The 27,330-nt window shown below is 50.4% G+C and overlaps 7 protein-coding genes across 7 annotated transcripts; 2 read left to right on the top strand and 5 right to left on the bottom strand.

Moving 5' to 3' along the window:
• Positions 1-332: 332 nt before the first annotated feature.
• ABOM_004052 (rRNA (cytosine-C5-)-methyltransferase RCM1) lies at positions 333-4,588 on the bottom strand (the record flags this gene model as incomplete). Its single annotated transcript, XM_022531182.1, has 4 exons — positions 333-1,808; positions 1,970-2,142; positions 3,604-3,958; positions 4,178-4,588. 4 exons carry the CDS (start codon positions 4,586-4,588, stop codon positions 333-335), a joined length of 2,415 nt encoding a protein of 804 aa, XP_022392967.1.
• Positions 4,589-15,804: 11,216 nt separating this feature from the next.
• Positions 15,805-16,848, top strand: ABOM_004051 (2-hydroxyacid dehydrogenase; the record flags this gene model as incomplete). Its single annotated transcript, XM_022531181.1, has 1 exon — positions 15,805-16,848. The coding sequence occupies one exon, from the start codon at positions 15,805-15,807 to the stop codon at positions 16,846-16,848; it is 1,044 nt and encodes a 347-aa protein (XP_022392935.1).
• A 263-nt stretch (positions 16,849-17,111) lies between these two features.
• ABOM_004050 (uncharacterized protein) lies at positions 17,112-18,370 on the bottom strand (the record flags this gene model as incomplete). Its single annotated transcript, XM_022531180.1, has 5 exons — positions 17,112-17,372; positions 17,434-17,891; positions 17,960-18,037; positions 18,094-18,299; positions 18,354-18,370. 5 exons carry the CDS (start codon positions 18,368-18,370, stop codon positions 17,112-17,114), a joined length of 1,020 nt encoding a protein of 339 aa, XP_022392966.1.
• Positions 18,371-19,275: 905 nt separating this feature from the next.
• ABOM_004049 (ABC transporter substrate-binding protein) lies at positions 19,276-20,466 on the bottom strand (the record flags this gene model as incomplete). Its single annotated transcript, XM_022531179.1, has 3 exons — positions 19,276-19,925; positions 19,977-20,255; positions 20,307-20,466. The coding sequence occupies 3 exons, from the start codon at positions 20,464-20,466 to the stop codon at positions 19,276-19,278; spliced, it is 1,089 nt and encodes a 362-aa protein (XP_022392987.1).
• A 1,538-nt stretch (positions 20,467-22,004) lies between these two features.
• ABOM_004048 (glycosyltransferase family 4 protein) lies at positions 22,005-23,450 on the bottom strand (the record flags this gene model as incomplete). Its single annotated transcript, XM_022531178.1, has 1 exon — positions 22,005-23,450. One exon carries the CDS (start codon positions 23,448-23,450, stop codon positions 22,005-22,007), a length of 1,446 nt encoding a protein of 481 aa, XP_022392988.1.
• Positions 23,451-23,881: 431 nt separating this feature from the next.
• ugd1 (UDP-glucose dehydrogenase) lies at positions 23,882-26,161 on the top strand (the record flags this gene model as incomplete). The annotated part of the gene is made up of 4 exons (XM_022531177.1): positions 23,882-23,923; positions 23,978-24,302; positions 24,370-24,815; positions 24,932-26,161. 4 exons carry the CDS (start codon positions 23,882-23,884, stop codon positions 26,159-26,161), a joined length of 2,043 nt encoding a protein of 680 aa, XP_022392989.1.
• Positions 26,162-26,345: 184 nt separating this feature from the next.
• On the bottom strand, positions 26,346-27,244 carry ABOM_004046 (glutathione S-transferase; the record flags this gene model as incomplete). Its single annotated transcript, XM_022531176.1, has 3 exons — positions 26,346-26,692; positions 26,762-27,141; positions 27,204-27,244. 3 exons carry the CDS (start codon positions 27,242-27,244, stop codon positions 26,346-26,348), a joined length of 768 nt encoding a protein of 255 aa, XP_022392990.1.
• Between the last annotated feature and the right edge of the window lie 86 nt (positions 27,245-27,330).

Raw genomic sequence — 27,330 nt, 5'->3', positions numbered from 1 at the left:
TTTGAGTTGAGTTGGTGAGGTGAGGTCTGGTCTTGCTTGGAATGTGATAGGTCATCCCACCTTGGAGGGATGTGCATACAGGGCAAACATGGGGTTGGTCGTTGGTGCCTTTAGGGTTGTTGTCGGGATTTTGTATCTTTAGTATGGTTTGAGGAGGGGAATGTGTTACTTGTGTTTGGTACGATTACCTGGTTTGTCGCTCGGGTTTGGTTTAGAATTGTAGTGAGAGTGCAGTAGTGCTATTTACCCAGTCGGATATTGTCCATTATAACATGAGAATCTGTATCCTCCGTAGTAGTAGATGTACATAAAGTATGCTAGAGGTGACTGGTCTAGTCGGAGAAGCCTGCCCATTCGTCTTCGTCGTCGTCTTCCTCTTCGCCATCTTCATCCTCATCTTTGTCCTCAGGTTCACCCTGAGGATTCTCCTGTTGACCAGCTAGACTCTCGTCCCGGATGAATCCAGCAACAAAGAATCCACCGAGTCCCTCGTCATCGCCAGGCCAACATCTCAGGCAGCCCTCCAACTCTTCATCGGAGAGGTCAACCTTGAGCTCGGCGCTCTGTGTACCGTCCTGCGTCTGGCTGTCGGCGGCACTCCGGCTTTCGGTCCGCACACCTCTGTGCTTCCACGTCCTCAGTCCCTCCGGCTGCTCGTCCCTGCGCATCATCCTCCACCCACAACGCTTGGCCACGTCAGAGGCCAAAAGCCGCTCAACAACGGACTCATTCTCAGTCAGATGGATAGAACAAGTACTGTACGTAATGCGTGTCGCAGCCGGAAACGACATGGCATGCTCCACAATGCGCGTCTGCAGATTCGACAACTTCGTCAACCGCTCCTGGTCCATATGCGTACTGGCCATCTCGTTCTCATCCGTAGCTGACATCGACACCGACCCGTCCGCAGCACCCTCGGTCTCATCCTGGCCCCGTTTCCGCTTCTTCCCCTGCTTCTTCCTCTCCTCCGCCGGCGAAACCGGAAGCACAAACTTCGGAACATCATCCCGCCCAATGATCCCACTCCCCGAACAACTAGGGTCCAGCAACAACGCAGAAACCTTCTCGAACCGCTCGTCCTCAGGATCCAGCGCCAAAAAGTCCTGTCCGGGAAGCACCGTCGTAAAGTGGTCCGCGCCCGCCGCCGAGACCATCTTCTGGAGCGTCTTCGCGCGCACCTGCGACGCATCCATGGAAATAATCCGCTGTCGCGGCCGCTTCCTCTTGTCATTCTTGCACAGCAGCGACGCCAAATGCGTCGTCTTATTCCCCGGCGCAGCACACCCATCTACCAAATCCCCGCCACTCCACACACTCCCCGCCCCGAACAACAGATACGCGGGGAAACAAGACGCCTTATCCTGCAGGATGATCTCCCCATTCTTGTACGCCGGGGTGGCCGTGAAGTCAACGCCAGGGGCCACCGCCACCAGGTCCGGGATATGGGGGTCGACGTAGAGCCTCTTCGTGTCGTCCTTGACCGCCAGCTCCGACAGCGCATTGACCCGGGTATACGATGCGAAGGTACTCTCGAACTGTTTCTCTGCCGTGGTGCGCACGTTGTTGATCCGGATCCACCGCGGGTAGAACGCCGACGACCCCTGCGGCTGTTTCTCCTTCTGCACGGCGTCCTTGAGCTGCGCGATCGATGCGCATCCGCGGCGCACCCGCGCCTTGATGAACTCGCCCTTTAGCCGCGTCTTATGGCGCTCGATGGCCTGGCGGATGGGATGCGAGCTTGGCGCCGCGATGCCATTCTTCGCGAGCAGGTGGTCGTGGACCAGCAGGAGAGCCAGGAGTGGTGTGAGCTAGATGTTCCGAAAGAAAAAAAAAAACAGAGATTAGATCACTTTTTTTGCGCCAAAGTCAGCCAGGATAATTAGCTACGCATTATCCGGTTCCCTCTCCCCCTCCTCTTCCTCCTGATAACTAGTTTCCGGGTGGGGAAGGATAGGGTAAATGTACGAACCTTGGGCTCGAGTTTCAGGATGCCAGCATGGTCGATTACTTCCTTGAGGACGGTGTCCCATTTCGAGGCTTCGATGGTGAGGGCGTAGATTTGCGCCGGGTTGGCTTTGAGGTTGCGGGCGTGTAGATGCGGGATTTGAAGGAGCCGCCGGTCGGGGAGGGGCTCGTCAGGATCTTGACGGCGTCGTAGTAGAGCGACATTCTTTGGTGTTCTCTCGTTTGAGAGTTGGTGGTGGTTGGTTTAGTCTGGAATATTTTTTGGGGGGGGGATTGATGGGCGGTAGAAAAAAGTGATGTTTGCTTTGTTTGCAGGCCTTATCGATTGTATAGTTTCGGAGGATGCAAAGAATGTATTGATTGCTGTTCATCGACAGAGTTTTTAGTGTGGTTTTATTTCCGGTTATCTTAACTCTGTAGATGATAATCTCGAAGATTGAGTTTATGGGACTATCTGACTATCTCAGTGCGCATGCAAGGGCTGGCCATATCAATCTCTCTCACCACGTCCCGTATCTCCGCATCTCCGAAGTCTTGTAAATAATCCGACTACTATGCAACTCCACGTACGCTCCTCCGTGGACGACTATTTCCCCATTCCAGATCTGATACTCTTCCACTATCTCTGTCCCATACTCTTAAACCTCATCCGCACCGTGAAACGAATGCCATTGCGCAATCAGCCCACTAAGCTACCCAAACCCAACCACATCGGTAAACTAACTAACAAACTAGCCCACCACCAAACAAGAAGAGACGAAGAAGATCGGATAGATGCGTGATGCGAGAATGGAGAAGGATAGAAAATATCCATCGCAATATAATTCGGCTCGTTCCGCCGCCGCATGCGCTGCGTGAGGTTCGGATGCATCCGAAACAGGTGGGGACGCTGTCGGGCCGTGGGTGAAGATTAGGAGGGTGGCGGTGGTAAGGAAGTTGAGGGGTTGGGCAAAGATTGGTGAGTGGTGCTTTGGCGTAGGACTGGGTATTCTAGCGGGGTTCAATAGGTTTGTAGAAGAATTGGCGAGGGAGGGGAGGTACTACGAGTCGTTGTGAGAGACCGCGGGAACATGTGGGAATGTGGAAGAGGTTGCGGTTCCAGGATCTATAGAGACGTACATCATGCTACAATATACTACGGGGTTACCATGGATAGACATAGCTGATAGATTCTCATATTGCATTACCAACACCTGTATTACCATAAGATCCTTCCATAGCGCCATAGTAAATCGTAAAAGATCGCCGTGCATAAGCAACATGACGGGGTATCCAGTAAGAGAGCAGAACGAAGATTAGAAAGAACAACCCCCCTCCCCCCCTCCCCGTTTCTATGACGATCGAGTGGTAGCGAGCTGAACGCCGGAAGAAGAAAGCCATAAGCCGTAAAGTGGAACCCAAATCCGAACTCCGTGCAAGTAACCGAAATGCTAAAATCCAGATGCTACGCCGAAGCGAAAGCCAAGTATGTTCTAGAACGCGTGTATGTAGAGCAGGTCCGCGACAGCAGATGCGTCAAAAGAGTGGCATCGATGGCACCCCGAGTGCATCGACAGTAAGGCTCAAGGGTTTGAGTAGATTAGAAGGTGCTCCAGTTCCAGCCGCGGGGGATGCTGGCGGCAATCTCAGTGCTCTGACCCAGCATCGCAGTGAGTGCCTTTCTGGATTCCTCCTCGATGTTGTCCACATGCTCCGTGGTCTCCTCGGCCGCTTCTTCGGTCTTGGTGTTCTGTGCGTCGATCAAGGTCTGGATCTTGTTCAGACGCTCGCTGCGTGACTCCTCCCAGCGCTGGAAGGCATGCCAGCACAGGTCGCATGCACGAGAGGGGACACCTTCAGGGTGGAAGCGAGCATCCTGGTCGAGAGGAACGACGTGGGGAGTGTGAGAAGAACAGAAGACATGACCGCAGTGACGGCAGTGATGGCGACGAAGGAAGAGACCGAAAGAGGAGCGGCATGTGGGCGAGTCACAATTGGGAGAGGCTGAGTCCGCCTGTTGGATGTCTGTTAGCCACTGCTTGGGTGGTCGAGTTGAACACAAGGGAGGCTCCGCGCGGTGGGTGACATCAGATCACGCCATGATTCGCAATCCGATGATCCCCGCGACATCCAGAGCCGCGCGCACGTCATACAAGGGATATAAAGCACACGCAACCCCAGAGCGACCGAGCTTTTTGCTTCGGAGGAAATGGGATGGGGGATTGGAACGTACCTTCCAGTGATCTCTCGTAGGAAGACCAGTGACTTCACCTAGATGCTCATGCTTCATCCATTCATCCTGGGCCAACTTGCTGATGCCATCGCTCACCGCACTCTCAATGGTGGAACGACGAGTCAGGGCGGGCTGGGGTTCCTCGCTGCCGTCATTCAAGCTATCGAGGGAACCATGGACACTGCGAGGGGGAGACGGGGGAGAAGCCTTCTGAGGACGCTCCGTTGGGCGCAAGGCAGCAGGGACGTAGAGAGGTCCCTTGGGTGGACGCAACTGGCGAGTCTGCAGGGGGAGATACTGCTGACGCGGGGAGGTCGGAGAGTTATTGGCGGTGTTGATCGGGGACGGGTGGCCGTAGACCGAGATCTGGTTGGCCGGAGTCGCGGTGGCGGTGAGAACGTGAGTAGCCATGATCACGAGATATGGATGGTCCGAGGAGTAGAAGTAGTGGTGGTGCGGTGATGGTGGTTGGAATAATCGTGCAGAGACAGGGAGATAAATATGAACACCGGCGGGCGAGGGGATCAGAAAGTCGTCGTCGTAATCAAGGGATCGTGGTTATTATGTGGACGACAATGGCAATCACAAGTGAATCTTTAGATCTGGAGTGGTGAATGGTGTAAAGTTGATGGGAACCACTGAATCATGGCAAGTGGCAACCCAGATCGATGACGCCGTGAATGTCCTGAATGTGTGGGGATTTTGTTCGGCGGAAAGTAAAATTCCCAGTCGATATTTGGGTTTGAGAGGAAGATAGTGTGGGAGATAGATATAGTTCGCGGAAGTGTGGCAAGTAGTAGTGTCGTGGTTGATCGTAGTGGAATCGACGGTCAACGACTCGTACTATATTATTATTATATATGTCCAGTGCCGGAAGAGAGGAGAAGATCAGGGATAGCAAAGGGCAGAGAGAGACCACAACGATAATGATAGCGGGGGGGGGGGAGAGGAGGGGGGGAGCCAGTAGACTTAAAAGGACTCTTCTCGCGCGAGACAAGCCAGACAATGGAGGGAGATTAAAATAACATCGACCAAGGCGAGGCGAGGTTGAGCACTGACTTTGGGGGACCTGGACCCGGGACGATTTTTGCCATGCGTCGGTGGAGCAGGAGATACAACCACTAGTCTCGTTTTTACCTATACTACATTTATTATTGGCGTTCCTCCATCTCTCCGGATGAAAGAAAACGAAAATCAAATCAAATCAAATCATCCTATCTGAATCCGACACCGTAAGAATAACTAATGATAATACCAAAAAGACGAAGAATAATAATTAATATCCTTCATATTATTTGACGAAAATCCTCCCCCCTCTGGCCGCCCAGTCAATGAAACTACTAGTAGAAAGTCCCGAAGAAATGTAGCGAGTGGAGCCCCCCTTTGGAGATCCCCATCCAGTCGTTGCATCTCCATCCGTGCAGGTCCATTCATCATTACTTCACCGATAACATTCTTTACCTTGTTTTGTATAGATCATGAATCCTTCCCCCGTGTGTTTTCCTTTCTTTTCCTTTCTTTTTTTTTTTTTTTTTTTTTCTTTTTACTTTTGATTATTTGTTCATTTTCAGATCATGTTTGATGTAAGTAAGAATGATGGACCATTCTGAGGGATCGTCGTCTTTTCTCTTTTTTCTTCTTTCTTCGGGTAACGATATTCACACACACACACACACACATCGCTCTCCTACTACTACCTTCTCGTCCGTCGTCAAGGAAAGATTCCGATGGGGGCAGCCACCCGCTAAACCGGATTCGGAACGGTATGTTGCCGAGGAAGTGGAAGAAGGAAAGATTGGCTGTTTCTGGTTGGGCGGGATTCCGCCGAGCTTCAAATCCCTAGTAATCGAGTAATCTAATCAGGGAGGATTTTCCGTCATGGCCGACGGTTACTCCGTCCCTTATTGAAAAAAGTCCCCGAGACAACGAAGATGATACAGATGCCATACATCCAGGAATTGATAATACTTCCACCCGGCTTAATTTAATTTTGATTTATGCGGAAGAAATGCGGGCGCATCGACCAAGGAAAGATAGTACTAGTAGTAGTAGTAGTAGTAGTAGTAGTAGTAGTAGTAGTAGTAGTAGTAGTAGTAGGGAGTCCCAAATGAAGGAGGAACGGGTGGTACACAAACTACTACAGACAGGACCGCAGATGCAACTCGGATCCCAGGAAATCAAACCAACCACAGCAGATCAATCCCTTTTCCCCGAAAACAACTTAAAAAAGTCATGATGACAACACTCCTGATCCTGGTTCCAATCCCTGTCGCTCCTTTCCTGACCGCTTTTTACCTAACGCATGCCATCTTTCCTGCGACATTCGCCGGAAATCCTTCCATCTCCTATCATGACGCTGGACTCGAGGAATCTCCTCTGGTCCCAGTATCATCACCCTCTGTGGCAAAGAGGCGTGACGGCTTTCCCCTTTGAGGGGTTATCTCCAACTGGGGACGTCCACCCGCTCCACTTTTTCCGATAGATCATGTTTGATTATCTTCCAGCGTAGTGTGTCTCCTTCGAGAAGTATAGTAGAAGAGAGTCGGATGAAGTAATGTTATTTGTCGTGGCGCCTGTCCGACCGCTTACGGTCCCGGTTACCCCGTCACGATGATTGATTGAAGTTGAGGCGGATCTCCCACTCCAAGCCCGCCACCGGCAAATCAGCTGAACGCCCGTCCAGAGGGCAGACGGCGAGTGTCCGGTGTGCAGCAAAACGGATCCACGAACCGAAATTACCTGTGCCGTCATTGGCCGAAGCAAGCGAGCGAGTCGCATATCGGGGGACTCCACACCGTGACGTCGGACCCACGGCTCAGGCCTGACCGAAGGATGGGAACACACTCAACTGGAGACTGGAGGTCACCGTTGCCTTTACTCTGTCGGGAAGAGTTCACGAGACAACCTACTAACTCAATCCCGTCGTTGCACCAAAACGCCCCTCCGAATCAAACCCGATGCTACCTTTTGTTCTGCCTACGATGGATGATACTCGTGGAAAGGCTGGGAGGTCGTACTACCGTAAGATGGCACACAGGGCGGATGAATGTGAATGTGAATATGAATACGAACAGGGAAAGAGTCCAGTCTGTGAGTCAGATATCCCTTGCGACCAACACGAACAATCGACACGATGGCGGTGAAGTTGTCGACGGTTCTACACCCGTTCATTCCTATACATCCTTCGACACACCCTCTCAACCAGTTGGTCAAAACGGGACAGTTCGAGAATGAAAGCAAAGGGCACTGGTTGGAGCGTTCCCACTCGAGTTAGTCGTGCACGAGATGAAAGATAACGCTAACGGAGTGGAAACCAATCAATCGAGGTGGGTCTTGTCTTGGCTCGCCTCCGGATTGGAGGCCTCCTCATCTCGTTATCGTCGGCATCTGATTGGCTGACACCCATCAACCACGCTACGATTGGCCAGTGCTTCCGCGTCGTTCCTCGAGGTCAGCACGGACAGTCCCCGAAGTGAAATTGAAACCTCGATCGGCCGTCCTGAGGCTTCCGCATCCTCGGGGCAAGGCGATTATGTAACGAATACTGGGAGGAACTGAGTTTCCCTCCTGCCTCGGGTCCACTCCCGACGGCCCACGACTGAACCCGGTTAGCCCTGCCGGAGCTTCTACCTCGGCCGTTTGGGTTCCCTGGCCTCAAATGTCAGCCAGGTGAGACGTCGATGCGACCTTGCCAATATCCCTGTCGAGTGTCCTGTGTCCGGATGCGCCCTGATTGGGTTTCTTCGTCGGGCTGAAGCAATGCCACCAACCACCGACTTTTCCCCATCGTCCCGAATATTCTAGCACACGAGTCTAAATGGCGACCGCGCCTGTAAGACATCCGCGGACTTACATCTGCTTGGCTCGCGCCGGCCGTTTGCCCGGCATCCAGCCCGGTCTGGACGGCGATCCCTGACAAAGCAGATACGACGGAGAGAAGGCAAGAGATGCATACCATCGATCTCGTCTCCTCGATCGGGACCTGTACCTGGTATGTTCTCGTGGTTCGATAAATTTCATTTTTTTTTTTAAAACAACAGTCCCGGCATCAATGCTATCGACGCCGTATACTGTGCCGTAGCTAGGGAGAACAGCTCCATACTCAAAACAGCAGAACCACAACAAACCTCCCCAAAGCGGACCTGAGACGAAATGGAGAAACCCGCCACATGTGACCACGGGATCCTTCCATTCCTTTTCCATTCCCCCTTCCATCCAAGATGAACTCAAAAAATCAAAGGAAGAAAAACAACCGGGAACCACACGACTATGGATAATTAGTCGAAATAGCTTACTCAATAAATAACCGTCGAACCATGGTTCATCCGCCCCAAGCCGCCCAACCACGGCGCAAGAGATGAGAACCGCCGTCGATCCCCTCCCAGAAGGGCAATCTTGAAGAAGATTCGACGCGACCTTCCACTCCCGCTGGAAAGCTTAATCCCCCCAGCGGTCAACAAAGAACGTTCACCGTTTTGAGTCCACTTGTCAACTGATTGACCTTTCGGTCGGTAACCGCGGGAATGTGCAATGGATCCCCTGGTGCCTGAGTCTCGTCTAATGAGACGAGGGATGATTATGCTTTCCCATTCTTGGGAGACGGGATCCACTGATTGACCGTTGTGAGCGGTGAGGATAAACGACGGAGTAAGTACGGAGATGGGGTATTCAGCTACGAAGTGAACAGCGTGTACCTTCACTAGGTGAATCTGTAGATCCTCCCAACCGATTGTTGGTGGTGGATAGTGAGGCGCACACGGGATCGAAAATCGGATCACTCCAAGAGATTTGCGAGCGCGACTGGTCCCGAGACTCCGGATCAATAGGTGGAAGACCATTCATCCGGCCTGTCGGGTTCGCGTTCTTCCCAATCTCCCTCGACTTTATTTTTAGCCTTCGGTTAGCAGGAGAGGTATACGTCTACCGACAGCCTCGACAACATACCGTCCACATTTCTTCACCGACGTAACTAGGTAACTAACTATCCAAATTCCAGCGGAAACTCACCCTGAGACTTTGCACGAAGTCCAACCAATGTAAAACAGAACAATGGCCGTTTTCAGATCTGCGTTGCATCTCCCTGTCGATCGCCTGCTCCTGGACTAGTCCCCTCTGGGCCTCGTTGGCCGGTTTAGGGTTATCTCACTTTCACTGCAAGGGGTCGTCCATCGCGAGGTGCAGGAAAAAGAGCGTGGCTTTTCTTTGTTTCAATTTCGGTCCCCCAATGTCGTGCAACGCATTCACTTGCTTAAGCTTTGACCTAGTGCATGTGAGGAGTCGTGTAGCAGTGGCTGTTTCATATATCTGAGCACCACGTGCGTGTATGTTCTACTATCGTCGGGACACGGTTATAGCACAGGAAACTATTAATTCATAGAGTTCATGCGTTGAATAGTCTGGAATATTTACTGAGGATACTAGCTCGTGGAACTATATATTCATTATTGAGGCTCAGGACACTTGGACAAAGGAATAGCTACTCCTTGAACCACTACACTTCTTAGCACAGCCTGCATTCAGCTAAATTGCTTCGGGCAATATCACGGCGTGTAGCGATGAAGTGAGGCTGCGGAACAGGTGCTTTAGGTTTATCTCTTTATTTAATTTATTTATTAAACAAATGACTATCAGGACGATCTAATGGCCACCTTTACGAAACCAAACAAAGAGTGTCCCGACTGTTCCACGGCCTAGATAATACCAAATGAATATTGTCTTTGACAGTTAGTTCTGCAAACATCTCAAGACGTATCATATACTCGGAAAAGGGACACCAACATACACCAACGACGTTCACTTTGATCTCCAGCTATAGCAGGTCTGCCCTTTGCAGCTGGTCCTCATCCTTCATCCACCATGTCAATGTCACCTCGTCGATTACAATCTTTCGAGCTGCTACTTCCATGGTAATTGGATACCAGCTCATGGTTCCAATCTTTAGCGATCTGGCCGCCCGGAAATAGCGAGAGCTTCTCTTCTCGTGTATATGTGGAACGGCTTGGCCGACACATCCTGTTTGCAGCTCGCTGGTTACCTGCCTGTACACTTGAGCGACCGGTATTGTTCCTCTGTGAGAGTCTCTCAACTTGATTGGGCCACAGGCGTTGAGTAACAACAATCCATGGCAAGGAAGAAGTCGGGGAACGTTTGAAGCTACCTAAACTAGCTCTTCGTTCACCTTTTTGCAGAGATAGTTTAAACGCGCATCAAGGGGGTCCATCCCGCTCAGAGTACCTTGACAGGCTGTTCCTCGATCGAAACGACTGTACTCATATTCATGAGTGGCGAATTATTGTTTGAACACTCTCCGGAGTATGAAGGTTCGCCAGTGACGTGGAACACTTCCCCCCCTGTGAGCATGTTCTGGAGGTTCTTTTTGCGATCGAATGCCACGGCCACAAATTATTCAAATATGCGTCGTTGTTCTGCGCGTAATATTCTTGGAAACACTACTGAAAGGACAGTTTGATCCGTTATTTGCACCTTGAAACTCAGCTCCTGTCCCAATAACTTGGAATACTGATTGCAGTCCTCGCAATCCCGGAAAGGTTCGTCGAGGTCCTCTGAGCTGGATGAATCCTCTTGATGCGTCGTCCCTTTATCCTGCTCTGGTTCGCTTGGCGGACAAGCGACTGGCGTATTTGCCTCTTCTTGCAGCTCACGTCCCGTAAGCAAGCCGGTCTGAATTAATCGACAATTAATCTGCCAGATCCACCACGTCAAAAGTTAACATGGGATGTGGTGTTCTTGCGGGTCCTGTCTGTTCAGATATCCGCGACAGTTACAGCCTTGAGGGGAGACGAGTCATACAGACAACTGCAACTGTGACCCAAGAATTGGTATAGGCTGGCTCGCCATCAGGGATTCTAGCACGGCCTAACAGACACATGGGAGCCTGTGTGACTACTACTTGGCGCTCGTATGTCAAATTCGGGAGCAAGGGAGTAAATCACGGACTGCGCTGCTCGGGGAGAGATCGTTGCCTGGCTCGTTAGCATTTTGCTTTCGTCCAGTTTCTGTCAAAAACATCCTTCCATGGTATGTATGTCAGGTTAGCCAGGTTATGCCTTCTACTTACTAAATGCTCTTTGGTTTATTCTCGCTGGTTGATGCATCCTCCTGGCAGGGAACCGATAAAGGGAGTTTGAAGCATCAACCACTGTAAGATAGGAACAGCTTCGTATAAAATAGGATCTCATCCTGTAAAGGTGCCGGATATAAGTCCAGTTCGACCTGACTATTCAGGTGGCGGACATCGACCGCCACTCATAGGGTTGCTTAAGTCATGGAACGTCTGCAGATGCTGGAGGCCTATCCATGCTCACTCGCATTGCATTCAGCTTGACATGCTTACCAATCGACTAAAGACAAGAAGGAGCCCATTGCAGCAGCTCGTCAATCAGTGGACCCTTGAAAAGGAGGCAATAAAGATGACCCAACCTTTGGGCTGTGGACTTTAGTCGTGAGCCTCTCCAACCTTAAGAACAATCGCAATTATTATAACTGCCAAGTTCAATATTGGCCGCCTAGGACATTCTGCCTCAACGAGCCAATCTAGTGCCACACTTTGTAGTTCGCAGGATCTGAGCCCGTCTCCGGATTCAGCCATCGATATAGCCGCGGGTTCACTCTTTTCAGGTGAGACGGTATAAAATAGCCAAGAAACTCATGGTCGTATCCCCCTGGTCGTCGCGCTGTGATTCCTGTAAGCCGGAACCCATGAGAACATAGTATCCTCGCGGTGCACATGTCCAACCTCTGCACCGTCTTGGATCTTGCCGTCGTAGAACACTGTGCTGACCAGTGCACAGATATCGGGGTGCATGCGGTGTTGTATCTCTAGCATATGGACAGCCAGCCCAGCAAATGCCACACGGCAGAAAAGTGAGAGAGATTCAACTGGCCGCTTAGAGGATTGATTGCCTGTCGTGCTTGACAGCGTGATGGGCTTTAGCTGACGGTGATCTCCGACTAGCAGCGTGACTCGGTTATGGTAAAATCCACAGTACCAATCACGGTGTGTTGCCCAGCAGCAAAGAGAATGGCGACAACCACACCAGCTTTCTTCAAGACAGCCTCCCGGTGGTCTTTGGTTGCGACTCGAAACTCTATGGTGGTATCCCCAGCGACCTTACTGGTGAAAGTATTCAGTGAAGGCGCGGTATTTCTCCCACTCGCGCCGCTCCAGGCACAGTGAACAAACAAGACCTGTCGCATGGCAGTCATATTCACCTAAACTAGTTTAGCCTAAGCTGATGTTATATAGAACTAGTACTCACAGTGCCGTCCTTCTTTAGAGGAATGACTGGGCGAATTTTAGGCTTCGCGGCCTCTCTTGCCAATTACACTTCTCTGGAGAAGGCACCAGATAAGTTCAATCTGGCCTGGCATTTTCAAGGTCCGCAAGAGTTTCGTGCTTTTTAAGTGGCTTAGGTAGGATTCCAGCATGCTGTCGACGATCATACCCGTAGCAAGCACAGCGGGCCAACTATTCAAGTCCATTCTGGTACACTCTCTGCTCCAGGAATGACCCATTGGTTGATGCCGAGAAAACATGCTCGATCCTAACTTGTCCATTATCACAGGAGGGATACTCTATGTATTGCAAGCAACACTCATCGAGGATCATCGAATATGTGTCGTTATTGAAAGCTGCAGGTGTGAGCTCATCCAGGAGGTTGTCGTACTCGACTGGCACAGCTTCGTCGGCGCCCAGTCGCGAATAACCTCTGCAGCCACGATGCCCATAGGTTCAGTAAAGTAAGCAACGTGCTTTTTCTCAACGCCGAAGGTAGTCAGGCCCAGTCAGAATCCCGGTCATACGGTTTGCCCTCTGAGTAGGAATGGGCCACCGAGGGGGTCCAGGTCGTGCGTTGCAAGTCTTGTGGTAGATCGCGTGTCTAACCAAGAAATCGTGAAGTTTGACCCTTGCAGATGCACTTGTCAGTTGTAGAAAATATCCGACGTTGGGTTGGAGAGTCTGCCGTGCGAACTATAGTGGATAGCCCTCTTGATAGACAGAGTAGAAAGGATATGGAAGAGTTCAGGATCTCGAAAAACGCTTATCTCGTCAAGAATGACAGCCCAGCATTGGGAGGAACGCCTGCCAAGTCCCCGGACATTCATTATTGTGGTCACAACGATATCAGCCGTCATGTTCCATTTTATCGTCGCCTCCCTGCCTTGGAATCACGCCGACCAGTGACTCGGGATCGATCTTCACGGGAGGATAAACGTCGGTCCAATCCCCCCCCCGGCGCCATGGCTCCCTCCAAGTGGCCCACCATGGCCCATCCTAATTGTTGTATATAACAGATGTAGCCGTTGCAACAAGATGATCGGGGCAATAGTTCCCCACTTCCCGGGGTTGAGGTCGACTCGGTCTTGCACACTTGGTGTTGGTGTTTTGCCCATCGTCGTTCGGTGCAGCCACATAGATACTCCTCCTCCATATTAAACACCTCCAATCTACAGTATTCTGAAGATCCACATAGTCCAACCCCTTGTGCAACCTCTTGTGCCAAGTACCAACTCCACCGTGCAACGATGGATCTCAATACCCGGGTTTTGTGGTTGTCCCGTTTTCGATGTATCGTTCCCATTGGCGAATAGCCGACCGCCAGGGACAGAAGAAGACTTGTCCAGCGCAGGCGGAGTGGGTTTAGGAGAAGTGGCCTCGGGGGAATAGAGCTGGACTTCATCTTGCTGGTGTTTAGAAGTATGTGGGACGTGGGTGAGAGGGATCATGAGGGTCGGACGGCACTGTTCATTGCTGCACAGATTGGCAACATGCAGATAATCCATCTGCTACTGAGCCGGGCCAGGTTGATAGGCTATTTGGACCGATGACCTGGCGAGTGATATTGAGAGCATGAACGGGAAGAGGCCTTCATCGATAACACAAAAAGGTTTCCCCCTGGACCCTCCACCACTTTTCATCGTGCTATAAGATATCCATATTAGTATAGATTCCACTTGAGATCACCGGCTATCCTACGTGGAGGGCGCGTGAGCCTATATGCTCTTTCAAAGTCTTCAGTGGTGGGGGGCATATTCCCCCAAGGGGTATCTATATAATGGTAGATATTAGCCTTCTTTCAATATGTATAAACTCATTATAGATCATACATACACGTGCTGACACATTACAACTCATGTGCCAAAGGTGCCGAGGATTAGGTGGAACGCTTGTTATTGTTTGCTGGTTGGTTTCAAGCCAGCAAGTGGGGGATTTCTCAATAAACACCCATGGTGAAGTAAGACGATCTCTTCATAGACCATGTCGTTAAAAGGAATGGCTTCTAAGCGGGACTAAGGTTCATGCGCTGTGGTGTGAGTTCTATGCCCCCAGACCATCTTCTTTTTCGATATCCCATTGGAACGAATGACATAGCCGTCCTCCAATGGATTTGCGGTCCGAAGAAATACTTGGTCGAAAGGGATCTGTAAGGGGTCGCCGGTGCTCATGACAACCCTGTTCCGATCCCGAGAGAGCGTGATTGTTTGCTCTATAACTGGGGCATAACGAGAAAGTGCCCTTGTTTGTAAGTACGGCCTCAAGATGTTGACACGCTCTTGCTATCGAGGCTAGTCCTACTTATAGCTCGCACCAGCAGTTCTGCGAGATTGAGAGCCTTGGACATGGTCAGCAAATAATTGGTAATCTAGACGGGAGATTGGTAAACCCACTACTGGTAGCCTCTGGATGAGGGTCTCCTGGATTCCATGAATGAACGGTCGATGGGTCCTCTCGGTTTGACTGCCACGGATGCTCCAGCATCCGGTAGTCTTGAATCCATTCTGCGACCCCTTTAGCAGTGTTGAGTCTTTTGGTGGAGATATGGAGAATGATCCACGTCGCCTCACGACAGAATATCTATTCCAATCATTAGAATGGTCTGACAGATGGGGTAAGAAAGGAGAGAAATGGATAGTAATACATAAGGTTTCTTTGTCGTGTCCGGCTCCAGCTGCTTCTTGGGGTTCATAATCTCACACGTAGTACACCACTCGCTGTCTGCGATGTGCTCTGAGATATCTGTAGAAAATGATCATCGATAGATAGAAGGGAAATATATATGTCAAGTGGCAGGCTCATAACCTGTACTGGAAGCTCTCTTGATGTCCAAGTGTAGCCCAGGGAGAGTGCTATCTCTTAAATATTCGCCTGGAAGACTCTGAGCTACGTGGCAAGGGTGAAGTTACCCGCCATACTATTGAATTGACAATAAGTGCATGGTCTGGATTCTCTGGTGTGTAACATGCACTATGCTGGGGCGGGCGAGGTTGCGTTAATTCCTACTATATTTACTGGCCAAATCAGGATAAATTCGCTCACAACTTTGTTGAATAACTCGCATGAGTACTAGGTTTTACAGCATTAAATTCAAAAAAAGGATATTAAATGAAAAAAGGTACGAAGAATGTCGGAGGTTACATGGAACGGCATCTACACGTCACCACCCCTCAGCCAAGCCCTAAACGACGAAAGCCAGAAGCAAGCCACGATCATACCACGACACGCTATAACGCCACCCCATACTCAAACAAAATGCAATCAATTCCCCATGTCAATGCGACGATTTCCCATTATCTGAACAAAAAAAAAACATTCCTAATCCTCCAACATGAAGCTGGCAGTCTTCAGCGCCAAGTCCTACGATAAGCACTATTTCGACGTCACACTCCGCAAACAACACCCCACGCTTTGTGAGATCACCTACCATTCATTCGCCCTCTCATCCGAGACCGTTTCTCTCGCGCAAGACAGCGATGCAGTCTGCGTCTTTGTAAACGACCAGCTGGACGCCCGCGTCCTCCAAACCCTCTACGCAAACGGCGTCCGCGCCATTCTCCTGCGCTGTGCGGGCTTCAACAACATCGACCTGCAAGTCGCCGAGGACCTAGGCTTCTTTGTCGCCAATGTCCCCTCGTATTCCCCCGAAGCGGTCGCTGAGTTCGCAGTGGCGCTGATCCAGACCTTGAATCGCAAGACACATCGCGCGTTTAACCGCGTCCGGGAGGGGAACTTCAACCTTGAGGGATTTCTGGGCCGCACACTCTACGGTAAAACGGTGGGGGTTGTAGGCGTCGGTCGTATCGGGCTGGCGTTTGTGAAGATACTACATGGGTTCGGGTGTAAGCTGCTGGCGTATGACCCATTTGGAGGCGAGGAGTTCAAGAAGTATGGTGAGTTTGTGGAGCTAGGCGATCTGCTGTCACAAAGCGATATTGTCAGTCTGCATTGCCCTCTTACAGAAGGTACGAGACATGTGATCAATGATGAGAATCTCTCGCGGATGAAGAAGGGTGCGTTGTTGGTCAATACCTCTCGTGGCGGCCTGGTTAACACCAAGGCTGTGATCAATGCGCTCAAATCGGGTCAGCTTGGTGGTGTGGCACTGGATGTGTACGAGGAAGAAGGATCGCTGTTCTACAATGATCATTCTGGCGAGATTATCCATGACGATGTGTTCATGCGGCTGATGACGTTCCCTAATGTGCTTGTTTGCGGCCATCAGGCTTTCTTTACGGAGGAGGCGCTCAGTGAGATCGCGGGCGTTACGTTGGGGAATTTGGAGGACTTTTCTTTGAAGAGGACTTGCAAGAACTCGCTGGTACGCGAGGGTCATCTGGTGGTTCCGACGGACAAGGAGCCTGTGCGGCTGTAGTATTCAAACTACCGAACGCTGGGCTTATTCTTTTGAGGATTGTCTGGGTGCCTAGTCTCCAGACGAAACTGCGATATTCATAGTTTATGCAGTCGTAGCTTATGCATAGCATTCATTAATTCATCCATAACCATTGACCCGTGAGGTAAACGTCAAGTCACAATGATCGGACATTGTTCATGTCTCATAACATCAAACCAACCCAGCATCTAATCCATAGCTTTGCCTCACGACTGACCGACACTTATATAGTCATAGTAGCTCTACAGCTTGGAAGTGAACTGTGACGCTTCCTCCCGCACAGCTCTCAGAATCTCCTCCTCTAGACTGGGACCCTGTGGCTTCCAACCCAGCAATTCACGTGCCCGAGAAGCAGTGTATTGAGCATTCGTCCCCAGCAGCACGGCACCATGTGCAGTCAGCTTGTCCGCAGTATCAGCATCGATACTCTTGACGGTGGGGTCCTTGATAAAGCCTTGTTCAGCAGCAAACGAAGACACCCTTTGCGAAATCTCCCCAAACGGCTATAAACTATAATCAGAAAACCAGGCACCCACAACTTATCCCAGGGGTCTATCGACTCACCATCTTCCCATTCTCAGCAAAATAAATCCCATTCTCGTTCCATAGCGACACATTCTGAGAGTTGGACGCTTCCTGCGTTAACTTCACCACCAATTGCGCAATATCCGAGACATGAACGTTGCTCCAGCAACTGAGGCCTCTACCGACCTGGAGGCCATGGCCGTGCTGGATGATTGCTTTTGCCAAGCTTGGGAGTTGTATGCTGCGCTGGTTTACGGGGCCTCTTCCCTGGCCGTAGATTAGTGGTCCGTATATAATGGCTGTTCGGACGTGAGGATTCGTGGCGGAGAGACTAAGGAGGAGATTATCGACGGCGCGCTTCGGCGAGGAAGTGATGATGTCTCTGATCTCGGATATGCCGTGTAGATCATTGAACTCTTGCGAGCGTGGTTCGCCATAGGCATTGGCTGTGATGTCGGGTCCGGAGAGGAGGCTTGCACCCGAGATTTGGATCCATACTAGGGTTTTGTCAGAATTTCAAAGTTTTGATAAGGGGGAAGAGTTGAAACAGGGGTGAAATGAATACCTGGCTTTTGGCGCTTGCTTTCAGTCAACCCTTGTGCTATGGCAGTGGCGCTGGGTAGGTGATTCGAGCTGGCGAGATCTGTTTTCCTTGGTTAGCGTGCCAACGGTCACTATACACAGAGATAGAATTCTTACGAAGAACAACGTCAGCCTCTGAGGCTTCACGTGTGATTTTCGCGACGGAATCCAGGTCCCCAATCACGGGAGTGACGGATGGAAACTTGTTCGTGAGCTGAGATGCTCGACTCTCACTCCGCACTAGGGCTGAGATATTGGAGGCGCGGCAGGCTTGTGTGAGAGCGAAGAGAACATCCCCACCAATGTATCCTGTGGCGCCGGTACTGGTTGGAATATTCGTATTAGTGCTATGTCTTTGATGTTTTCGAAGTACTTACATGAAGATGCGAGACATTGTCTAGTTGGAGAAGCAGCTGTAGTCAATAAGGCGAAGGGGTGGTATTCAGTGTTTAAAAAAAATGTCACGAGCAATGTAGAAGGTCGCTGATCAATGTTGAATTAGGATCTAATTCCAGTAGTTGTATATGTACACTTGGGGGATTGATATACTTAGGGCTGCCGGGAATTCCTGCCTCATTCTGATGGCATGACCCACCCCGCTTATAAATGGGCCACGCATTTGGGAGGTAATCGCGATGGGTGTATACAGGTCATCTGACCTTAGTCCCAAGATGGGATAACCCTTACTAAGCACACGTGAGTGCCATGCACAAATTAATAAGCAAAACAAGTCACACTAGCTTGTATATTAATTGTAGTATAATTTCACTGTATTATTATTTATTATTCTAAATTAATATTTTCTTAATATTTTTTTAAATATTTTTTAAGTACTTAGAATTATAGTAGTAAATAGTAATAGAGAGAAATTGTATTTTTACAGGTAATAGATTTAATATCTTGAAACTTTGATATTTTATTACTGACAATCTCAGGACTAAAACCTGATTATTAAGCGCCGCAAGGATAGTTAGCGCCACCTAGAAGTAGGGTCCCGCTGACCTGCAACCACTCGCGATGGAGTCTATCTAGGAGATTAGCATTTCTAGTACACTCGAATACTTCTCTCGTACAAGGGATGGAGAGTCGACAGCTCAGAGTAGAATATCAAGATTAATTATAAATCTAAAGCTACATTCCAGTCCGCCTGAATAGTTCTAACTACAAACAGAAAGGTGAGAATGAAAGACAGCGCGAACTCTCTATATAAACATACAAATACGACACCACCGTGTAGCAGAATTCACCACATCAATATACTCAGAAGTGGCCAAGGTGCAGGCACAGCAGTACCCCCAACTAGACCCGGGGGTAGACATCCAAGGGACTAATCCCCTGAGGAGTACCCAGACTAGTCTCCAATTGGCTCTTCCACCAATCGACCACATTGCGCTGGCTCATAAAGACCCGGAAGCCACCAACCTCACTAACATTCTGCTCGTAAAGCCTGCCCTGGTCCAGGCTAACGCGGGGAACGAAGCTGCCGGCATCAGCCTGAGCCTTCTGCCACTCATCGCTGACCAAGAAACTAAGCAGAAGCTTAGAGGTCTCCGGCCTCTTCGTGCTTGCAAGGATCGCTGCTGTCTGGGACCAGGTCATGCTCTCGTCCTTTTGAGGGGCCTTGATTCTCCACCAATCTTCGGCGCCGTCGGCAGTGGTGAAAGTGATCGACCGAGGATTGCTCGTGTTGTTGTGGGCGGCCGAGATAACGGCAGCCGGGGTGTAGGAGCCCCGTACCCACTGAACATCGTTTGCCTGGAGGGCACTGAGCCATTCAAAGCCGTAGCGGCCGATGATCTTGGCGAAGAGATACAGAACGGCATCATCGTCGTTGGGATAGGTGAGAACCAGCTTTCCGTGCCATTTTGGGTCAGTGAAAGATGCATAGTCATCGGGGACCTCGGATTCCTTCAGTTTGGTACTATCCCAAAACATGTTGCCGAAGCCATCTGTAGACATTGTCAGACTAGACTCGAGTTTGCAAAGGAAGGGTAGCTTACACTCTGCGATGGGAAGGTAAGCGCCCTGAGGGTCGCGCTCGGAAGCATATATATCGTTCCACACTGCTGGCTTATAGTAAAGCAGGCGATTCTGCGACTTCCAGCGCGGGAAATCCTGCAAGGTCTGCAGGATTACCACATCGGTTGTCTCCCCCTTGCCGTAGAAGCCACGGTCAATGCGACTCGCGTGATACTTGGAGAGGTCGACTGTCCAGTTCACCTGGATATCAGGGAAGCGTTTCTGGAACGCATCGATGATGAAATCGTTCTGGTTTCCGGCTATGTATGCTGTCAGTAATAGGTAGGAGAAGCAGCTACCGTGACTCTTACCATCTCCGCCAGAGGACACAACCAGAGGGCCGGACTCCTTCTTAGCAGCTTCGTAGATCTCGTCGAGAGAGCGAGTCTCCAAGGGAACGTTTGGAGACCACTGCGATTGACCGAGTGACAAGAGGCTCGAAAGAGCAAGAAGACGTTTCAAGTAAACCATTGTTCGATAGAGATAGGGTCTAGTATTAATGGAGTGGACACTTAATAGATAGATGTGGTAGCTATGAGAATAATGCTGGCTACATTCTGAGGATCTTCACGCCTTTTAAGCAAGTCATGAGTCCCTAGACATCCAAATTTGTCGAGTACTGAGAATTACTATTCCAGTCGAATACTTCTCGAATCCTCCAAGCCTACTTGGCGCCGAGCCACGGCACAGTCAATCTGCCCTAATGGACAGTGATGCAGTCATTGGACAACATATTAGAGAATGAAACTAAATGCACGGGTCACCTAGCAGGCAACCGGCCGAAGGAAAATCCCTCAAAAGTACTCGAAACAATTTAGAAACAACGCCTTTGTGCCTTCATAAGCTGCTACACCGTGATGTGAAAGTCTAATGAATCAATCATCAATGCCTCGAGATTAAAAACCATATCCCTACGCCGAGAGCACAATCATAGATCACACTCAAGTCACTGCACGTTGTGTCTTCCATAAAAGGACGTAAGAGTAGCCTGAATTAAAGGATTCAGATATCCACTTAATCTGAATCCTACCTCGAACCATCAGATAGATTGATAATCGCGGAATTATTCCGAGATTGAATTTCTGGCGTTGAATGATCCTCGATCCCAACGGTCAGGCGAAGATAGCTGCCCTGTGGCTGCTGCGCCACACGATCCACGGTGGATGATTCTTGGCTTGCACCAAGATTGCCAAACTACAAATAAGAGACTCGTGGTGAATGCCAATTTTGGGCCAAAACCTTGTGGTGTTGCATCAGGAAGCTGGTAGACGTGTGGGGAGGCACAGTCCAGACCCTACAATATTGGGCCTTATTAAACCCTAATTCTATTTCTTCACAATCTTGGGCTTGGCGCTATCTTGAGCAACGATCCTATTTCTACCAACTTGGCAATAAATATACCGATTAAGGACTTAAAGTATATTCTTGGTGTATGTTGGATACAGAGAATATATTCTGCCAATCTCCGGTGTGGCCGTCTGGTATTTCTGGGAGGGATATCCGATTGGCATCACAGAGTACCAAATGGGAAGGATTTTCTAGGGCCTTTGCTAGGACCCAGAGTATGGTCATGCGTACCTAGGTGCTGGCAGCTGGCGTCTCTTCAAACAGTGGCTACAGCGTTAGTGGATTGTGGCAGACTTGGTAGGCCCTTTTCTTCCGGATCCGAGAGCTGCAGATTACATGTCACAGTTGTCACTATTCCGTACAGGTATGTATATGATGCAAGGGTATGCGTTTCAGTGTCCTATCACAGGCTCTTGGGGAAACAACATAAAATCTTGCCATTGGCATAAGTGGTAAACATTCTCATGAGGTAATGTCTACAATGAATGTCTATTGTCCAGAACTCAACTGATCAGTTTACAGACAGATCTTCTCATAACACTGATATCCTTGTTTCTTCGCTGAGAGTGACTACGCTGCTTTGCGTCACACCAAAATCATTAACGTAGAAGATGAATGTGCATACCCAATATGGAACCGCCTCTATAGCTTCTATACATACATTACCCAGAGCGATACCGTATACACCTCCCAATTAACGGCACTGTATGCACCAATTCCAAAGCTCTGGGGACGATCCGTTGTCCGTGAATAATCAAAGGAACCACAGCAACCAACCACATGAAGTACACAAGTCCAACAGCGAGAGTTAGGCGCAGCTTTTCCAAGATAGGCAACATGAAGTTGGCCACGACAGGTTCATCAGAACTACCCAGGCTTTCTTCGGCTGAACGTTGCTCGAGCGCGCTTGCCATCTGCCAAGCCACACGATTATTGATCTTCTCCCACGTTGTCTCTTCTGCATACCTCCGGGCAGAGGTGGCTAGGGTAGACCGCAGCTGGCTATCAATAGAAACCTCTCGTACTAGGCCGACAAAGTTGTGTATGTCATTTGGAGGAACCAGATATCCCGTCTTTTGATGTTGTACAATATCCGACGGGCCTCCTTGGTCTCTGGCGATAACGGGTACCCCACTGGCCATTGCCTCCAGCACAACCAGCCCGAAGGTTTCAGTGATCGAGCAATGGAGGAAGATATCGCCTGAGGCGTAGGCGCGAGCTAGGGGCTGGCCGGTCAGGAACCCGGTGAAGATGACATGCTCTCTGACCGCGTCGAAAAGACGGTGGATCCGGCTTTCAACGACCGGGTTGCGATTCCCTCCGATGATCAGCAGCTTGAATGGAACCTTTTGTTCAGCAAGCTTGACTGTCGCCTGCGCCAGGAACTCGAACCCCTTCTCTGGAGCAAGGCGACATACGCAAACGAGAATGATCTCGCCATTCGGGGCAATCTTTGTTCGGCAGGCATTGTCACGGTGCGCGGGGTTAAACAACAAGGTATCAACGCCACGCCCTAATCGTACAGTGCGCTCGGCAGGAGCTCCAGCATCTTTTAGGTAGTTCAGTACTGCCGAACAAGGATAGAAGATGGTGTGGACAGCTGAATGACTGAACAGGAACCCTTGCACTGTGGCCAAGAGCCAAACTGCGAATCTGTCAAGAGGTGCCGGAAAAATTATTTCACTGTAGGCTGAGAGATCTGTTTGGTAGTTGAGTAGCACCGTAGGTGGTTTCCGAAGTTGGCGGGTTTGTAGCAGGACTTGGAACCCCAGAGATGCTGGACTGGCGACGTAGATGATATCTGGCTGGAAGGTTTGTTTGTAGACAGTGTCCAAGCGAAAAGGGTACACTATCGTCAGGTCCGGATTGTATGGCAGGGGATATCCTGGTATCCGTGAATCTGCTGCATCCCGTGCCTGGTGGCGGAAGCCTTGATAATGCGGTGCAACTACAGCCAGATCGACACCGTTGCGCCGGAGGTACTCCACCAAGCTCAACGTTGTCCGACTAACGCCATTAACGGGCCCCAGAGACTCTGTAGTCAGCAGAACACGCCTTCCTTTGAGAATATTAGGAAAATCATCTGGGTTGGAAATGAGCAACGCCATTGTGTACTGCAGGCATGCAGCGAATTAGAGGCGGCAATACCATGGTTTATTCCCACCTTTTATCTTGCATTAGATCGCATTCAAGGCAGATGACATGAAATCATGGATAGCACATGATCGCCAGTTGATTTGACGATCCCCTGCAGGTTGGAGGGCTCATTCTTTAGGGATGGACCACAAGCTTCGTGTAGGAGGGCTTCGTGCGGGCACGTGGGCTGGCCGCTATACAAATAACCTTCAGACTTCACCAGTGACGTTCCGTCTTCACTTCCCCGTGCATTAACTCTTCAAGCTCTTTGGAGCCCTCCTACGATTATCTACGATGCTCATCTGGCTCTTTGGCCCTTATCTTGCTTCATCACGTTCCGGAAACGCTCGTAGAGAGGCATTCGCGGGACCAGTAGCCTGCCGGAAACATATAGCGATTAACCATGCTAGTTTACCTTGGCCACCGGGTGACCAGGAAAGGTCAGGTGAAGTAATAGATTGTATAAACGGTTTGATTTCTGTTGGTAATTCCATTCAAGAAGCCTCATGCCCGCAAACTGGACGTTCTCTCGAACATTATCGCGGAAAACGAGACTCACCCGATGGACATTCCGTCTTCTCCACTAGGCTCCTCGGAGGGGAGTTTGTATGAGGACTCCACGCCTCCTACGACTCCAGCTTCGAGTCCCTTGTTCGGTGCCTCCAGAGGAGATGAGCTGGTCTCGTCAAGCTTTCCGTCTTCATCAACTACTTATAATCTCAGCTCCGAGCAGAGGGTACACGACATTCCCAGCGTTGCTACACTTTGGAGACCCTCGGCGGCACTGGTCCAAAACGTCTGCGTCGTGGGCGCGGGGTACGTAGGTACGTTGGCTCTGCTACATAGCTCTCCTCTCAAGCTGCTTTCACGCATGACCCTAACTCTCCATAGGTGGGCCGACCGCTGCAGTCCTCGCGCTCCATAACCCGTCCATCGCAGTCGAAGTCGTAGACCGAGACCCTCGTCGCATTCAGAGATGGAAGTCACCACATCTCCCCGTCCATGAACCAGGCCTGGGCAATGTTGTCCGTGTAGCAAGGGACGGCGCGGATTTTGTCACTTCGAGTGCTTCTATTGCAGCCATGTTAGGGGACGTGAAGCGAAAGCCCAACCTGTTCTTTACATGCGATTCAGCTAGAAGCATCTCTCGCGCGGACATGGTCTTCCTTGCAGTGAACACGCCCACCAAGTCCTTTGGGTTAGGCGCTGGAAGAGCGACTGATATGACAGCTGTCGACGAGGCTGTGCGAGAGATCGCGCTCCACGCAAAGCCTGGCGCGGTCATCGTGGAGAAGAGTACGGTGCCGTGTGGCACTGCTCAGCGGATCCGCCAAATGGTATAAATTACTCCTTGCTTTCATTTCCTTTGCGATATAACATCCCTCCGCCAAATTATGAGACCTTTGAGGACTCAGCTTTAGACAAAGATGCAACGAAACTAACTTCACCGTAGTTCGCCACCCTTCGACCAGAAGTCCCCTTCGAGGTTCTCTCCAATCCAGAATTTCTATCCGAAGGCTCAGCCATCGACAACCTCGTCAAACCTGACCGCGTCCTCATCGGATATTCCGGAACACCAGTAGGTCGTCGTGCAGCAAACATGCTCGCAAGCCTGTATTCCACCTGGGTCCCAGCATCGCGTATCCTCGAAATCAACTCCTGGTCTTCGGAGCTATCCAAACTAGTAGCCAATGCCATGCTCGCCCAGCGCATCAGCAGCATCAACTCTATCAGTGCCATCTGCGAGAAGACCGGCGCCGAGGTCGACCAAGTTGCTAAGGCCGTGGGCATGGATACACGGATTGGACCCCAGTTTCTCAAGGCCGGTCTGGGGTTCGGCGGATCGTGCTTCCGCAAGGACATCGCCAGCTTGACATATCTGGCTGAGTCCCTGGGGCTGGACGACGTCGCGCAGTATTGGAATCAGGTCAATGTCATGAATGTAGCGCAGCGGAGCCGGTTCGCCAGGAAGGTTATTGACCGATTTGAGGGCAATTTGCATGGTCGTAAGGTTGCCTTGCTGGGATTTGCATTTAAGAAGGATACGGGAGATACGCGCGAGTCTTTGGCAGTTGATGTGGTGCAGCTTTTGATAGAGGAGCGGCCGATGGAGATCGCGATATATGATCCTTACTGTCAGGAAGAGGATATCCTCCGGGAGCTAGAGATGATATTGGCTAACCACTCAGAGAAGGACAGTGTCGTGAAGGTTCTTGCAGATCCTTACCTGGCTTGTTCTCAGGCGCATGCTGTCCTGGTCATGACGGACTGTGGCCAGTTCAAGAATGTTCCTGCTAGCCGAGGTCGTTCGTCGTCGGCCTATCAGACATCTGCTGCTCGAGCAGACCAGGACATATATGATAGCTTGGCCGAGGTAATTATGACACCCGTCAAACCAGAAGAGGAGACCTGGGCTTTCAATGGAATATCCTACCGTCTTGTCCCGCAAGAGGCTTGTGCCACTGATTGTGCTTCTTGCCGCTCGACATCAAGCCGACCTGCAACGGCCGAACCGCTGGAGTGGGCGCGCATTGCTTACAATTTAAAAGAGCCCAAATGGGTGCTGGACGGCCGGTGTTTCCTGGATGTACGGGAGATGGAGAAATTAGGTATTCAACTGGATACTGTTGGACGGCGGCCTGGTGCATCACAATCGAATGATAGTACTACCGCTGAGATTTGATCTGAACACCTCGGAAGACCTAATTAGATTGATACCCTACTTATGTTTATATTGAAATTCGAATATAAGAATCGAGCACATTATCAATTAAGCACTATAGCACGGTCATAGGCATAAGTATCAACATACAAAAACATCATCACCATATCAACCATACAACAGAATTCAGAAGCGTAAAAGAAGCTCACAGGGAAGCCTGGAACTTCCCATCAATCTCCTCCACTTTCTTCACAGCCCTCTGGTAGCCTTCCTCGGCCTGGATCATCTCCACATACTTGGCCAGATGCGGATACTTCTCCTTCAGTGGCAATCTCAACGATGCCGCAATGAGCGGAAAGCTCATCATAATATCAGCCGCCGTCAACTGCTGTCCGCAGAGATACGGTCCACCACCCGGGGCAGTCTTCAGGCGCTCCTCGAGGAAATCAAAGTTCCCAAAGATGTTCCTGGAGAGGAAGGCCTCTTCAACCTTGGACGCAACAAACCTTGGGATGGGCTTAATGAAGAACGGAACAGGGGCATCCTTCATACCTATACCACATCGTCAGCCACCCACCACAAGTACCAGGCGAAAAAGAGAAAAGAAAAGTCAAAACTCACGATCCATAACCAACTGAAACACCAAAAACGGCATCAAAGTACCCTCGGCATAGTGCATGAAATACCGATAGCGCATCCATTCCTCGGTCTCGCCGCCGACAGCGCCCTCCTTGCCCTCGGGATAGCGCTTGGGGATGAGCTTCTCGCCGCCGAAATGGTCGCACAGGTACTCGGTGATATTACCCGATTCGGCAAGCACGAGCGGCTTCTCTGACTGCTCGGTTTCGATGGTGATGACGGGCGATTTGCCCAGCGGATGGATCTTCTTGAGCTCCGGGGGAGCCAGCATCTCCGATGTGCGCTTGAAGGTCTTCAAGTTGTAGGTGAGGCCTAGCTCCTCGAAGAGCCAGACGATGCGCTGGGAGCGGGATTGCTCCAGCCTGTAGGTTTTCTCTCTTGTTAGTGTGCTCTGATGTGGCCACAGTATGCAGAAGGGACGCACCAGTAAAGGGTGATGTTGGCGCCTTTGTTTGCGTCCGTCATCTTGATATATATCTATGCTCTGGTATGAGCGTAAAAGTAGATCACTTTGAGTTGATCGAGTTGATATATAAAATCTGAACTGAATA

This window comes from Aspergillus bombycis, assembly GCF_001792695.1.
Source record: "Aspergillus bombycis strain NRRL26010 chromosome Unknown contig00010, whole genome shotgun sequence".
Taxonomy (NCBI): Eukaryota; Fungi; Ascomycota; class Eurotiomycetes; order Eurotiales; family Aspergillaceae; genus Aspergillus; species Aspergillus bombycis.
This window is presented reverse-complemented; position numbering and strand designations above follow the sequence as displayed.